Source organism: Xyrauchen texanus, chromosome 32 (assembly GCF_025860055.1).
Source record: "Xyrauchen texanus isolate HMW12.3.18 chromosome 32, RBS_HiC_50CHRs, whole genome shotgun sequence".
Taxonomy (NCBI): domain Eukaryota; kingdom Metazoa; phylum Chordata; class Actinopteri; order Cypriniformes; family Catostomidae; genus Xyrauchen; species Xyrauchen texanus.
The window spans coordinates 31,727,410-31,743,476 of NC_068307.1; the positions used below are offsets into that span (position 1 = coordinate 31,727,410).

Below are 16,067 nucleotides of genomic sequence, written 5' to 3' on the forward strand. Positions count from 1 at the left end.
TATCCTTTGCTGCCTATCAAATCCCACAATCCTGTGTGCGCAGTTCCACAACGGTTGAGCTGAAGAAGAAAAAATGGCAGCCTAAAGGCAGTTGATAGAAAATTTGTTTTAGTAACACTTTTCCAACTTTTCCATTTCTAGCGAGAAAGTAGTATTGTAGTTTTTAAATATACACTTGTTATCGCCTAAACTCTCTTGATTTTGTTCAAGATTATTTGACCATTGTGGTTCAGTTGGACTGAATAATGCAGACGCGTTTCCATTAGTGGACACCAGATGGCGATGATCAGTTCCTGGGGTTCTAGTAACAATGTGACATTATGCTTCATCAGTAGCCTGTAAGCAATTTCTGGAGGTACCTTCATACGCAAACGCTGTCTGTTGAGTCACTGATAGGGCAGCAAGGCAACATGACAGCTGCCATTGGTTTTGGATGCTGCCATTGTGCTGTCTGCTGTTGGTAAGTGCAGTTTGTTCTCTGTAAAAGCTGCATGCTGCCTATAAATCGGGAGTTTTGCTTACTGCCCCCTAGAGAAAACAGGTGGTACTCAAAGCTTGAATTACGGTCCTGGTACATGATTAATTGCACAAACCTTATTGTGTTAAACGTGTTATTTCTTATATAAACACACTGAATTAATGCATTAATTCAACAGCGCTAATAATTGATAATACATAGTAATTGATGCATTACAATTAATTGTCAGCCGTATTTTACAGTTGTGAATGACTTGCAGCACCAGAAAATCTACAAAAAGGTTTAAGTAACCAAACAAACTCTTAAGACTGAATAGGTGAGAGTTGAACTACTACATCTTGATCTGTCACTGTGGGGACCAATGAAAAGAGAGGCAGATCAGATCTGCCGCTCAGAACTGTAATGTGAAATGAACATTTTGTTAGACTGAGCTGCACCCTTGTGAAAATGGGTCATTTAGGTCTTATCCCACCCAACCTTAATCTTATTGTAGGAGACAACATTCATCATGTGGCTTAAGCTGATGAACCTGTCGACAGTGATGCTCAATATAATGACGCTGATGCTGGTGTAAAATTACTTTTGCTTGGAGTTGTAATTTTTTATTTGTTTTTAAAAATACTAAAATGTCTTCCCACTCCCTTGATGAGAGAAATATATATATATATATATATATATATATATATATATATATATATATATATATATATATATATATATATTTATTTATATTTATCATGATCAATCAAATGCCTGCAGATCAAACTAAGCAGATGCAAATGGTGCATTTAGCAGAGGAAATGAGTCAAGCGTGTGCCTGATCAGCAGATAAGGACCTAACTGGTTTATATTCAGTAACGTAAGCTAATTTTATAGAAGTTTATTTTTAGTGCCTTTGGGTCCACTAACATTCAATTGGTTGCTTTGTCCAAATAATGATTGTAAGCAATTATAGTTTTATACCATCATATTTAAATGACATGTATTATGAAGCACTGAACTACTGCCTTTTAAAATGTGATTTAACCTGTTGACCTAAATATGTCAATATGTGCACACTATGTAGTAAATATGTGCACACTATGTAGTAAATGTGGTATGTTTTTGTTTCACCTCTTAGTCAATGTCTTCTCTTTTCAACCATCGATCCCTTTCGTTTAAGACATGTATTCTGCGTGCATCAGTGTAGTTCAGTTTTTGGTTGAATTTGACACATCTGTAATCTTGTGATCTTTTATCTGTTCACAGTTCTATCTCCAGGACACCAAAAGCAGCAATGGCACCTTCATTAACAGCCAGCGTCTGAGCCGTGGGTCAGAGGAGAGCCCGCCATGTGAGGTGCTCTCTGGTGACATCATACAGTTTGGAGTGGACGTGACCGAGAACACCCGGAAAGGTGAGCAAAGCCATTTTATGAATTTAGAATGAAACGTGGTACAGCTTTAAGTCTATAATGCAGGTGTAGATGTCTATTAGAAGGTACCTTGCAAATAAAAGTTATTTTATACAAAAATAACCTTTTGCCACACGTGCCAAAGGTTAGTGAATTAAGGAAAATCTACTGGTCATAAATATTTCTTGACTCTATTGAAAATGTATTTCAACTTATTAAAATGTATGTTTGAATTTATGACAATGAGTTGAAATGGTTAATATTGAATATAATAGTATTGTGATGATTTTGATGGCGATGTAAAATTAAGCAATTTATTGAATATCGCAATCATTTTAATTGGCTTTTTATTTGGAAATATATAAGACAATATAATAACAGTATTGAACAAAATCTAATCTTTAAAAATGTATAAAAGTAAACATTTTAATATTAATATAATGATAATAAGATTCCAGTAAATAAGTGGAACTTGTAGATTTTGCCCACCCTGTTCATTCTCAAAATACATATAGGTAAATATAGCTTTTTATTGCTATACTGTTGTATTGGTACATATAAATAAAAATTACTAAATAGAATTCTTCTTGTGTTCATTTAGTGAAAATTGTGATGGTTAATAATTTTTTTAACAAGTTTTTTATTTCTTGTATTAAACATTTAAAATCTGCTTATCTTGGTTGAAATGTTTTGGTTGCTCTGATTGGGGCAAAAACATTATTTCAATGCAAATAGATAATTATCGAGATGCATATTGAATATCGTCAATAGGCTAAAATATGTTGAGAATTAATTAAAATATTTGGAGCCATATTTCCCAGCCCTAATAATAGGATTTTTTCTCTCTTTTTTCCCTTATCCCCATGACAAATGGCACATACAAGCTAGTCTCTGTCGAAAACATGAACAAGAAAAGTGATTTTGTTCAAAATATATTCCAGGGTTCCCACAGTTTTGGAAAACATGGAAATATCAGGGAATTCCAAAATAGTGAGTTTCAGGTCTGGAAAATTCATAGAAAATAATAACATTTTAAAAGTAAAAGTTAGGGAAATGTTTAGAGTGAATATAGATTTACGTAGTTACGCTCAGCTCTCAAATGTTAAATTGGTTAGAAATTACTCTTTGTGAGTGCAATCTAAATAAAATAACTTAAATAATATATATAACATAAGGACACCGACACGCATGCAGTGCGGCCTCTTGAGTCTCTCTCTCGAACTGGCACCTCCGGCCCCCCTTTATCTCGCTCTCCCGCTGATCATCTGATACAGCTCTGGCAATGCACCCTCACGGCCTTCCATGCCCCCCCCTCCTTGTCACACTCCTCTACCGTACTGACTTACCCATCCACATCTGGAGGGGAGACGCTGCCCTTCTGGCCTTTCCATCATCCGGTTGTCCACCCTGTCTCCTGTGAACTTGTTGGAGGGATGAGGGAAGGCTTGTGGAGAGGTAAAGGCAGAGCGGAGACACAGAGACAGACAGACCGAGAGAGAGAAACAACAACAACTTGCTCACCGGCTCCTGGACACCCTGTCACCCAGTCCTCAACCACTCATCCGCCCTCTGGCGGACGCCAGTTTGCTCCTCCCCCGGCAGACGGCAGTGGTTCCTCCATCCCCGGCAGCAGCCCCTCTCTCCCTAGGCAGATGACTGCGGCTGATCCCCTGGCAGATGGCAGTGCCGAGGACAGAAACCTGCTGAACAGTAAACAAACTCTGCTGTTAATCATCTGATTCAGCGCCGGCTGTGCACCCTCACAGCCCGGACACTCTCTCCTCCATCATATCATGGAAATTCATTGGTCAAAAAGTGTGGAAACTGTGGTATACATTTTGGTGAGTTAATTTAAAGAATATTCCATACAGGCACCACCACATGTTTTGGAGAGAAAGAAAAAGAACCTAATGCATCCTTGATAAACCTTGATCTGAAGCGTGAGGCATTCTTGTAATACTTTGAATGTGTAAAAGTGATTCTCTGTCTTAGTTTCTATCCGAGTTCATGTACTGCAATTTTGGAAGATACTGTAATGTAGAGACAGGGATCGCCGGCTGAGTGCTGCTCTGGTGTTGTCATAACAGAAGTACATGCAATGGACACTTTCACAATCAGATACAAATGCAAACTAACTTGCCCTTTTAGAGCAAATGAAGGCAAACATTACTTCATAGCAGAATGAGAGTGCGTATGTCTTCAGTGAGCAAGAAAACCTGTTTGGAGCGCTTTAGTTTAACACTCTGTTCAAACAGTTTTTGGAAAAGGTATTTAAAACCAGGTTCCATTTTTCTTAGTCATCTTTGGGTGTTTAACACTATGTATTTAACACTAAGTTGTTAGCACAAGTTAGCTGAGTCTTAGCACACATCATGAATTTGTCTCTCTGTTGCCATGCTAAAATTTAACTCATTGGCTGAGATTTCTTATGTACATTTAGTGAAACAAATCTCTTTTAAAACTGATAGACATGTACGCCTCATTAGTGATTGTCATAAATGTTTTTGACACCAGTGTGTTTGGTATAACTGGTTTCTGTTTTTTCTGTTTTAACTAAAGTTGTTGAACACCTCTGATTTGATGTTCTTTTCTCTCTATTTAGTCACTCATGGCTGCATAGTGTCGACCATCAAGCTCTTCCTACCAGATGGCATGGAAGCTCGGCAACGATCGGAGTAAGATTGTTTTTTTTAACGATTGTTTAAAAAATATTTTTGCCTTAACTTTTTCAGATAGCAACTGTTGTTTGTGTTCTATGTATCTGTGTTGTTTCTGACATTGTGTGGTTGTTCTTTTAAAGTGGTCATGCTTCATGGCTCTCTGTATTATCGCTTATAAAAACATGCACAGAATGTGATAAAACATTGTATTTGTGCAGTTACTTATTCAAGTGATTCAACTAACGAAAACAACATGTGCCTATACTTGTTTCAGAGGAAATGAAATGTGGGCAGATAGGTTAACTGTTAGTTGATAGTGGACAAAGGATTTAGTGTGTGTAAAAGTTAATTATAAAAGATAGGTTTTTTTTTTTAATGCCTAATGTTAAGAGTTGGAAATGAGAACCGAGAACGAGTCTGTTCTTTTTAATCTTCAGCATAAAACACACAACAAGTCTATTGTAGTCTGATTCCTGAATGAATGACTCTTAGGAGTCCATTCTTTTTAGTGATCAGAAACATAGTGTGACCAGTGTAGTCTGATTCCCAAATAATGTCTCTTCTGGGCCGGTTCTTTTTAGTGAATCAAAAACATACAGCATGTCCAATGTAGTCCGAACAAATTTATTACTATAAATCAACAGTGTGCAACCATGTAGTCCGATTCACAAACTAATTACTCCTATAAGACGGTTCTTTAGAATCAATAGTACGCAACATGCTGGACTGATTCCTGAAAGAATAACTCTTATGAGCCGGTTCTTTTTAGTGAATCAAAACCATAAGTGTAGTCCGAAATTACTCCTATAAGATGGTCCTATTGACTCTACAGTGTGCAAAAGTCTAGTCTGATTCCCCAAGAGATTACATTATTAGCTGGTTTGTTTTAGTGAACCAAAAACACAGCATGACCAGTGTTGTCCGATTCCAGAGTACATCTATCTCGATCTACTCAACCCATTCTATTTCAACTCCACGAGATGTACAAGATCAGACAAGAGCACCAACTTGACTAAATACGGGGTGAATAAATGATGATTGAATTTTATTCTCTGAGTTACGTATCCTTTTAATTTAGATAAAAGGCTGCATCTGAGTCCAGAGCCAAGCAGTTTTCTTCGATGCTCGGAATTGCCAGTGTTTATTATATATATTGATGGTCTTGTTGACGGAAGGGATTTCCTAATGCTGGATGAATGCTATTTTTGACTCTGCATGTCACTGGGCTATAAAAATCATCCATGAAGCAGATGGCTTCCCTGTGGCCTCCAGTGCTGGCAGCAGCTGTTAAACCCACTCATGTGGAAACAAGGTGTGTGTACTGTAGGCATCTGCTGATTTTGGATCAAACGAGAGTTTTACACCTCGAGATGTTGAAGTGGTCCTAAAATGAAGCTGTCATAAATGGAATCACTGAGACTTTTCTTCTGAGCTTCATGAATACTGCCGTCATTAGCATTGCCAGCAATGTGGTACCACCGTTTACCGAATTTCAAAATGCTTTCTGTCATTGTGTACCGAACAAGCCAGCAATGACAATGCAATACAGCTATCAACTGAACACAACAGAAACTCCGGCATCAACACCTTGGCTGTTTATTTATGTGCTTAGGTGTTTTACAATGAACGACTCTTAGCTAGTAGTCCTGCTGCTCATCGATAGTCTTAACGCTGGGTGTCTTACTGGCATGTGTTGAGCGGTGGATTCAATGCTTTTACTGGTGTACTGAAAGCTAATAGACAATACAAAGATCAGCCACAACATTAAAGCCACCTGCCTAATATTCTGTAGGTCTTCCTTGAGTCATCGAATCTTCTTAAGGAGACAGTGGTACAAATTATTATAATTTTAAAAAAAAATCATTTCAGTGTCTAGTGCAGGAGTGCAGTTATTTAGATGATGCGTCTTATAAAAATAACTTTAAAAGCATTTTGAGACACCTTCTTTCTATTAAACTGTGTTTGCTGCGCTGTGTCTAGCCTTTAGCGCAAGAATGCGATCGATCTGAATGCACAGTTGAACATTCGAATGTGCATTTTTTTTTCTTCCTTAAATTCTATGAATATTCAAATTTGAATTTGACATCCCTAGTAGACTTTGTCAGTTCGAACTAATCTGGCCATTCTCTGTTAACCTCTCTCATCTTTCCATCCACAGAACTGTCGCTCACTGGATGTTTATGTTTTTGGCACTATTCTGAGTAAATTCTAGAGGCTGTTGTGTGTGAAAATCCCAGGAGATCAGCAGTTACAGAAAAATTCAAATCAGCCCATCTGGCACCAACAATCATGCCACGTTCCAAATCACTGTTACAATTTCTTCACATGTTAAAATTATCACACTCATGACCCGTATCTGCATGATTTTATGCACTTTAATGCTGCCACACGATTGGCTGATTACGTAATTGCATGAATGATTGCTGGTGCAAAATGGGATTTTCACACACAACAGTCTCTAGAATTTACTCAGAATGGTGCCAAAACCAAAAATCATCCAGTGAGCAGCAGTTCTGTGGACAGAAATGTCTTGTTGATGAGAGAGGTCAACAGAGAATGGACAGACTGGTTTGAACGGGCAAAGTCTACAGCAACTGAGATAACTGCTCTGTACAATTGTGGTGAGAAGAATATAATCTCAATGCTATTCTGAGATGTGGGTTCATGCTGTTTTGGTGGCACGATTGGGACCTATACAATATTAGGCAGATGGTTTTAATGTTGTGGCAATTCGGTGTATAATGAGATGAATTCGTTTGGACATGGACTATTTTTATGACATTAGGAAACTTTAACATTTATCTTCTGGTGTTCCGCTGAAACAATAATATTGTTTTGGAAAGACATGAGGGTAAATAATGACACATTTATTTTGAGATCTTCATTGGGAATTTGTTGATTACATATAAGTGACCAGAACACAAGGTTGTCCTTTTCACATTGCGAGTTCACAATATAGAGAAAAAAAGTGCTAAAGGTTTTATTTATATTTATATTGATGATGGCATCCTATGACTGCAGTGGAGCTCTTTGGCTGAGCTCTCGACCCAGTCGCGTGTTCACATCCAACTTGAGGCATTTATAGAAGCCACATGCTGCAAGTTGTGTAGCAGTTGCCTCTGGAGCCTCGCCAGGGTAGTGGAGATGTGTGCTTGAGGTTAGCTTTGTGTGTCTCTGTGTGCTTCTGTTTATTACAAGATGCATTCGAGGGATTGCGGTGTATGTGTTTAGGGCTTTTGCTCTCTCTATGTGTAATGAACGATGTCAGAAAGATAGCCTGAGAAATCGTTTTCCTGAAAGCATTAAATCCCACTAGCCTGCTGAAATTCTTTTCAAGGAAGTTGACAAAAGTCATCTGCTTAAGTTAACTCCTTATGGAGTTTCTCATCAGATTGCCTTCACTCTTTCCATTTGGTAGACTTGATGATGTTCCAGGGCCATTGGATAACTTTTAAAACACATGTCAAGTTAATAGAAATGTAATCTTTGTGTCCATGTTGGTTTTTAATAAATTTTTAAAAACATTTATAGCATTTTCTTCAAATCAAATGCATCTATTGACTTCAAATATCAGTGGCGTAACTCAAGTAAAAGGTATTAAAATACTTGCACCTTAAATACATTTTAGTGTACATGATGTGATCATTAATTGTAAGATTTTTTTTAAGAATATCATGAATAATGTTTTTTTTTTTTTTACTAATCCTATAATAGTTTATATCCTATAATAGTTTCTCTGGGTTACTCTTTAATTAAAAAAAAATTTTTTTGGTCACATAATACAGAATAGCTAACTGTATGTTGTTTACACCACCTGACTTGGATTTGGTGGACAATTTTTTTTTTTTTTGAAGTTGTTTAACTGCTCATTGTGTCTCTTGTGTATTTTAAAGAATAATTCTAAAAGATTATTCCAAACTACCTATGCAACAGTTCTTTCTCTGGATGGTTACACAACTTAGTAGGGTTGCACGGTATACTGTTACTAAAGTATTAGTAGTGTTCACTGCTTGTTATTAACATTATTACTAAAGTTATATACTCCAGCTTTGATATTTAGCTGTTTCATGATTTTACAGTAATATTAATTTCTTAATTTGTCAACATGTAAATACATCAAAATGAGAATTAAGAAATGAAGCATTTATTAAGAAGCACATACCTCTTCAATGGTGTGAGCTCCAATTTGCGTGTTTCTAGCAGGCTTCAGTGAACAACATTCAATGGACCCTGTTCACATATCTGGGTTGGAGAGTGGATGTTGATGCATAGCAGGGTAAACTTGAATGGCAGTGAATGGGGAACCACAGCAATTAAAATTTTTGCTTACCCATTTGCTCCAACAGCAAAAGAAAAATCAGCAATTACGCATTCACAGCTTATGAAAAAGATAAAAATATACTGTGCTGGATAACAGCAGTAAGAAGATTTTCTGTCACTCCCTCAGCAGCTATTATAGAAGTATCCTCGCAGCTATGGTAACTGATTTTTTTCAAACTTATTCCAGGTTAAAATAATACAAAGTTATAAATTGTCACTAAATATTTTTTAAATTGGAAATATAATCTTTATTTATTTTTTGCTACATTTACATAGTTAAAAATTCTTCATAACAGGTCTGTGAAAAGGGTCCATAGAACTCTTAATCCAAAAGTCTGCACATTCAGAGAAATATCGCAAAGTTTATAGTTTTTTTTTTCTCTCTAGTTTTTCCCGTTATATTTAGTTTTTATTTTAGATTATGTATGGGCAATTCCAGCATTACGAATGTGACATCAGATATAAAGTACTCTTGACCAGTATATGGAACCATTTCTATGAATAAATCATAGATACTTTCAGATAGAGTCCAGACATCAGAAAATGTTTAGTCATGTACAAGATTTCTTCACTTTAAATCAGGAAATAAACTTGTGTCAGGGACGTGACTAAAATAGACAGTTTTTGGGAGACCACGCTAAATAAAAACTCAATCCAGAAATAATAATAGCCACAATGTTGGAGGGTTACAACTTCTAAGAACATTTAATATTACATTTTTATTAATCGTTGTTTTCACATAAATGGGGAAAAACTTGTTTGGGGCGTGACATCTCTTCGTAATGGACGTGTCAGTTGTGAAATCAGTACTTGTATGACCGGAGGAAAACCATCCAAAATGCTGAAACTTGTAGATTTGACCTCCTGAGACATCTGTATGATATCCATCAAGGCTGCATAAGGAATTTAAACAAGACTGAAATTGCGATATTGCATGAATACTAAGCTGCAAAGGTTGCATATTAAAGTCTGCATTGAAGTAGTGCCCTGGCAGGAGTAATGTATAAGCGGAACATGCAGAGTATTGCAGCAATATTAGATTGTTTATCATATTACAGTTCAAGCTTTGTTCAGAAAGTGTTAACATATTTGAATGAATAAATAAGATTAACCTATAAAACTTTATGGACGTTACATGGGCGCTGAAATGCAGCGACATTATAAATGTGGCTCTTATAATGTAAATAAATTATAAAAAGGGCTGTTATGATAAAGTGTATATTTTTCAGATAATTCCTTTTATCACTGGGAAATGATTTTTAACAAAGTGAAAATAAAGAGTCCTTCGATCCCTCTTTCAATTATAAAATATGGCTGTTTGAAAATGTTGTTTTAGAGATGGTGCACCATCGTGTGAGGTGGATTAGCTATGCCATTTATTGGGGGCCTGGGTAGCTCAGCAAGTAAAGATGCTAACTACCACACCTGGAGTCACAAGTTCAAATCCAGGGCGTGATGAGTGTCTCCAGTCAGGCTTACTATGCAACCAATTGGCCAGGTTTGTAGGGTGGGTAGAGTCTTGTTGGGTTAACCTCCTCATGGTCGCTACAATGTGGTTCTCGCTCTTGGTGGGGCATGAGGTGAGTTGTGTGTGGATGCCCCTGAGAATAGCGGGAGCCTCCTCAAGCACTAGGTCTCTGCGGTAACTTGCTCAACAAGCCATGAGATGTGTGGTTTGACGGTCTCAGACGTGGAGGCAACTGAGTGTCTTCTTCCTCTTCCACACGGAGTGAGGCGTGCCAATACGCCACCACAAGGACCTATAGTGCATTGGGCATTCCAAATTGGGTAGAAAAGGAGAGAGAAAAATATGCCATTTATTAAAAAAAAATCCATTATAGCACTATAATACAGTAAAATATAGATCTAAATGAACCGTTTAAAGGGGATTTGTGCCTTTTGTTTAAAACGTTATTTTTCCATGGTATGGTAGCCATTTTACTTGATTGCTCATTCTTAGTTTAAATTATTCTTAAATTTATATTGTTTTTCTTGGCTGATACTTATATTTGTATTTTAGTTATTTAAATGCTTGGCCTTATGCAACGATAACTATTAAAACAACATCATTAGCCTTGTTTCCATCCACTTTTCATGCTAATTTTTTTATCGACAAAATGAAAATGCATACATTTTTTTCGTCTTTTGCCTGTTTCCATTCAAATTACCTTTTATCAATAAAAAGTTTGTGCATAATGACGTCATGACTAAAAAAAACACTTTGTTGCATAAGTTTTGGCTTGGCGCAAAATAAATCTTCCCTTAAGCCGTTTCCATACAGAAATGCGTGTTTATCACTCATTCGCCTCCCAGATGTCCCTAATTTCTTTTCCTCCTAAATTTTGGTAAAATGGGGAGAGTATTGAGACAATTAATTGAAGTTAGCCAGCTTACTGTCATTTTAATTTCACACATAAATGTAATCAGAAGACTGGGAATTGCAATCAAAATGGAGCTGTTGCCCTTCTGATAGGACTGTAATATTGGTCCTGATGTTGCGCCTATCGTAGGTTGCCACCGACCGGTTCTGACCCAAAAGTGAATCTTCATGGCCCTGTCCAAGGTGGCAACCTGCACCAAGTAGTGGAGAAAACTTTCAGCCTCAGTATAAGGACAATTTAACGATGTTTATATACATATATTTAACATTTATGATACATTCCTGATATTCAATAAGCTATTTTGAACAATCATGTAATCTAAAGCATCGCCATCACAACTGCATTTTTGCTTTAATGGCAATTTTATCGTCAAAAAGTATTTCCAAACCAGTTTTTCGTGACATTTGAAGTACCGAGTTAAACGGAAAACTGTTATGTCGACACTTGTGAAATTTTAGCGATAATTTGCTTTTCCAGCTTTATTTTGATGATATGCTTTGAATTTTTTTATGCACTTAAACATTTTGTTTTGAATAGAGGTCAAAATTCATAAAATTTTAGATTCAATTTGTGGTTGAAATTACTCGTTGTTCAATAGTCATGCTGTAAATGAAGTTTCAAGTTGAGCGCATTGTGATATACAGTATGTCACACAGTGTGCCTTGTTGTATATTGCATATTTTGGCAAATGTCATAGGTCATCTTGGGGATTCCATGCTTAAAGTCTCATACTTTGCAAAGGTACATACTGTAGTTGACAGTGCAGAAATATTATGAAGAATCGTTTTATTGTCTTTGTGTTTGCATTGTGGTACGCTGCTGTTAGAAAGGAGTTTGTGGATCACTATTGCATAACCGTTTTGGCTTATGTACAACCTACAAGCACTAACTTCCCCTACATCTCCAGGAATGCCCTCCAACCTGTCAGCTTTGTTTCTTTCTCTAGTTACAAGCAGATGCCATCGGGGCAGTCGGCCAGGGGATCAGGTTCTGCCACAATTGTCCCGCCTAAGTTTCACTGCAAATAAAAGTCGAAAGCTCTTCAGATCGTTTTGAGCTCTGTGGGACTTTGGAGTGTTTTATTTCAGAAGAGTCTGGAACTATCACATGATGAGCGCTTGAACTCTGCTGCCTGTGGGAGAGGTGTGGATGATGTTGAATTGTGTAGAGAATACAGAACTGTACTTTTGATTTTGCAAAAGTGAGGAGGATGTACTCTTGTTTACAAGCTGCTAAGGAAAGCATGAAATCATGTGCTTCAAAGACAAATATTGCTAAGTTAAGTTTCCTAGAGCCTTTTAAAGACCACAGATATGAAAGTGAGGACAGTCAGACATCTGCTTTGCTGAAGGATTTCTCATTGTAAAGTGTTTTTCCTAAGCAACAAGACTTCACAAAAAAGGTACCGCCAGGCTTTTGAAAAACATGACGCATGAAAAATGTTTGAAATGTGAATTGGACCCATTGCCGGCAGCAAATTTTGTAACCTTGTTGAGGCCTGAACTCTCCAACACACTTTCTCTGTTTTTCAGTCTTTTCATGATATTCAATATATTAATCTTGATTTTTATGTTTTATCTCTGAAATGGCTTAAAAGGGTGGGGGTTCCTCAGAGGAATCTTCTTTTTAACCAAACATCCATTGTAAAGTAGATTCACAATGTTAAATGCAAGATAGTGTTGTGAACTAAGAACTTGTTCTGAAGAGGAATCCATAGAATTAGGGATGCACGATATATTGCCCAATAACCGGTAACATCAAAATATTACAGTTCCAATGTTTTTGCTGATAATTTATGGTTTATTTGCTTGAGGCTGAGAATCTCTGACTGCCTGCAGCAAAAGTTTGTATGTTACTTGGGGGCGATCATTTTTGCTTATTACTTCATGAAACACGAACAGAATGTGGGAAATGGCACATTTTACTTACACAACAGGATTGTTATTAAAACAAGTCCAAACACATTTATCTTGAAATAATTTTCAGTGACTAGATAAAATCAATAGTTTGTCATTTAAACTAATTTGCTTGTTGTTTTTTTTACAAGTTTAGACTTTTCAAATGTTTTGACTCATGACTATTTGATCTGTATTATCTTTTTACCTATTCATGGTAATGAATGATTTTGATGGTGCTTAAACCTGAAGCACCATCTCCACAAACATTTTCCCATGTGAAAATGCAGTATAGAGGATAAATTATAGACCCTGTTTAAAAAAAAACACCAAATAAAATAGTTTTACTTTTTTTTGTAATTATTCATTTGGTAGGTGAAATTTTTGTTGAGGCTTTCACTCAAGGATTTAAGTGTTTAATGCAAGGTTACAATGTTTGTTCATGCATTTTTCTGCTTGAGTGCCTTAACAGTTGGCCTAATGTGGCTACTACTAAAAATAATGATTTATATGTAAAGGTTGGCAAAATGCTTTAGTCATTAAGAAAATTATACTGTAGCAGAAAATAGACAGTACTGGAAAAAGCATAAAAAAATACACCGCATATGAATAAGGATTTTATTTTTTTTTTGTGATTTTTCTCCCCAATTTGTTATGTCCAGTTCCCAATGCGCTCTAGGTCCTCGTGGTGGCGTAGTGACATTCCTCAATCCGTGCTTGTCAAGCTTATCAAGTGGCTTGTTGAGTGCGTTACCACGGAGACGTAGCGCATGTGGAGGCTTCATGCTATTCTCCGTGGCATCCACGCACAACTCACCACACGCTTCACCGAGAGCGAAAACCACAATAGTGACCACGAGGAGGTTACCCCATGTGACTCTATCCTCCCTAGCAACCGGGCCAATTTGGTTGCTTAGGAGATCTAGCTCGAGTCACTCAGCAAGGCCTGGATTCAAACGAGCGACTCCAGGTGTGATAGTCAGCATCTTATCTTGCTGAGCTTCACAGGCCCCAGTTGGTATTGTTTAGAATCAGTTTTTACGATAGCTTTTGGATGCTATCATTTAGATTTTTACGACAGAGTAATGACTATTTATAACAGCTATGTCAATCATACATTAAGTAACTTAAGTACTTCGTTACGTGAGCAGTCTGGTCCAAAGGTGCTGAAACTTTGCCCAGTATGTCCAGGAGTTTGTCCTCTCAGCATGAAAATAATATAATGTATAAATGGAAATGGTATGTAGCAATGTTGAGTCGCCAAAAGTTATTAACTTACTGAATTTAATGAAAAAATAACGATAGCTTTAGCAAAACAGCGTTTCAAATGTATATACAGTGAGGGAAAAAAGTATTTGATTCCCTGCTGATTTTGTATGTTTGCCCACTGACAAAGAAATGATCAGTCTATGAATGTAATGGTTGGTTAATTTGAACAGTGAGTCAGAATAACAACAAAAAAATCCAGAAAACGCATGTCAAAAATGTTATAAATTGAATTGCATTCTAATGAGTAAAATAAGTATTTGATCCCCTCTCAATCAGAGATTTCTGTCTCCCTGGTGTCTTTTATACAGGTAACGAGCTGAGATTAGGAGCACACTCTTAAAGGGAGTGCTCCTAATCTCCGCTTGTTACCTGTATAAAAGACACCTGTTCACAGAAGCAATCAATCAGATTTCAAACTCTCCACCATGGCCAAGACCAAAGAGCTGTCCAAGGATGTCAGGAACAAGATTGTAGATCTACACAAGGCTGGAATGGGCTACAAGACCATTGCCAAGCAGCTTGGTGAGAAGGTGACAACAGTTGGTGCGATTATTCGCAAATGGAAGAAACGCAAAAGTACAGTCAATCTCCCTCGGTCTGGCGCTCCATGCAAAAGATCTCACCACGTGGAGTTGCAATGATCATGAGAACAGTGAGGAATCAGCCCAGAACTCCACTGGAGGATCTTGTCAATGATCTCAAGGCAGCTGGAACCATAGTCACCAAGAAAACAATTGGTAACACACTACGCCGTGAAGGACTGAAATCCGCTAGCGCCCGCAAGGTCCCCCTGCTCAAGAAAGCACATGTACAGGCCCATCTAAAGTTTGCCAATGAACTGGGTGAAAGGATTGTGGTCAGATGAGACCGAAATCAAGCTCTTTGGCATCAACTCAACTCGCCTTGTTTTGAGGAGGAGGAATGCTGCCTATGACCCCAAGAACAGCATCCCCACCGTCAAACATGGAGGTGGAAACATTATGCTTTGGGGTGTTTTTCTGCTAAGGCGACAGGACAACTTCATCGTATCAAAGGGACGATGGACGGGGCCATGTACCATCAAATCTTGGGTGAGAACCTCCTTCCCTCAGCCAGGGCATTGAAAATCGTGAATGGGTATTCCAGCATGACAATGACCCAAAACACACGGCCAAGGCAACAAAGGAGTGGCTCAAGAAGAAGAACATTAAGGTCCTGGAGTGGCCTAGCCAGTCTCCAGACCTTAATCCCTGGAATGGTTAAGCAAAGACTAAAATGACTAGATGGTAGACTAGTCTCTCACTTTAATGAAAATATACAAATGTTTCTTAAATAAAAAATTTAAAAAAGGTTTTCAAAATGTTCTCTCGGGACACCCCTGAACCCCCATTCAGCATCATTCCACAGTCACAAGGGCTTCTATGCAACATACTTGGGTATCTGAATCTAAAGAAATATAAAAAATATTTCATTTTAATGTTAAAATATTCCAACAAATACTGGACTGCTGTCACTATATGCTTCAGAACAGATGATCTTTTAACATTCATTTTCAATTGATAAATGGTAAAAGACGGTAAAATTGGTAAAAGATCCCGCAGACCCCACTGCTTTGGCCGTCTCTGGACCCCCTGTGCAGTTTTGTAGAGACTATTTTGACTGTTTAGAATATATTTTTTCTTTTCTTCCGTC

The 16,067-nt window shown here is 37.4% G+C and overlaps 1 protein-coding gene across 6 annotated transcripts in view; it reads left to right on the forward strand.

Annotated features, from left to right (window-relative positions):
- Positions 1 to 16,067, forward strand: part of slmapa (sarcolemma associated protein a) — a 90,409-nt gene that overhangs the window by 24,800 nt on the left and 49,542 nt on the right. For 4 of the 6 annotated variants that reach the window (XM_052101418.1, XM_052101424.1, XM_052101419.1 and 1 more), the window contains exons 2-3: positions 1,727 to 1,874; positions 4,474 to 4,546. In XM_052101418.1, coding sequence (XP_051957378.1) covers positions 1,727 to 1,874; positions 4,474 to 4,546 — 221 coding nt within the window. Of the gene's footprint in view, positions 1 to 1,726; positions 1,875 to 4,096; positions 4,139 to 4,473; positions 4,547 to 12,295; positions 12,635 to 16,067 lie in introns of those variants that run through there. The other 2 variants (XM_052101421.1, XM_052101423.1) reach the window with 2 other exon arrangements.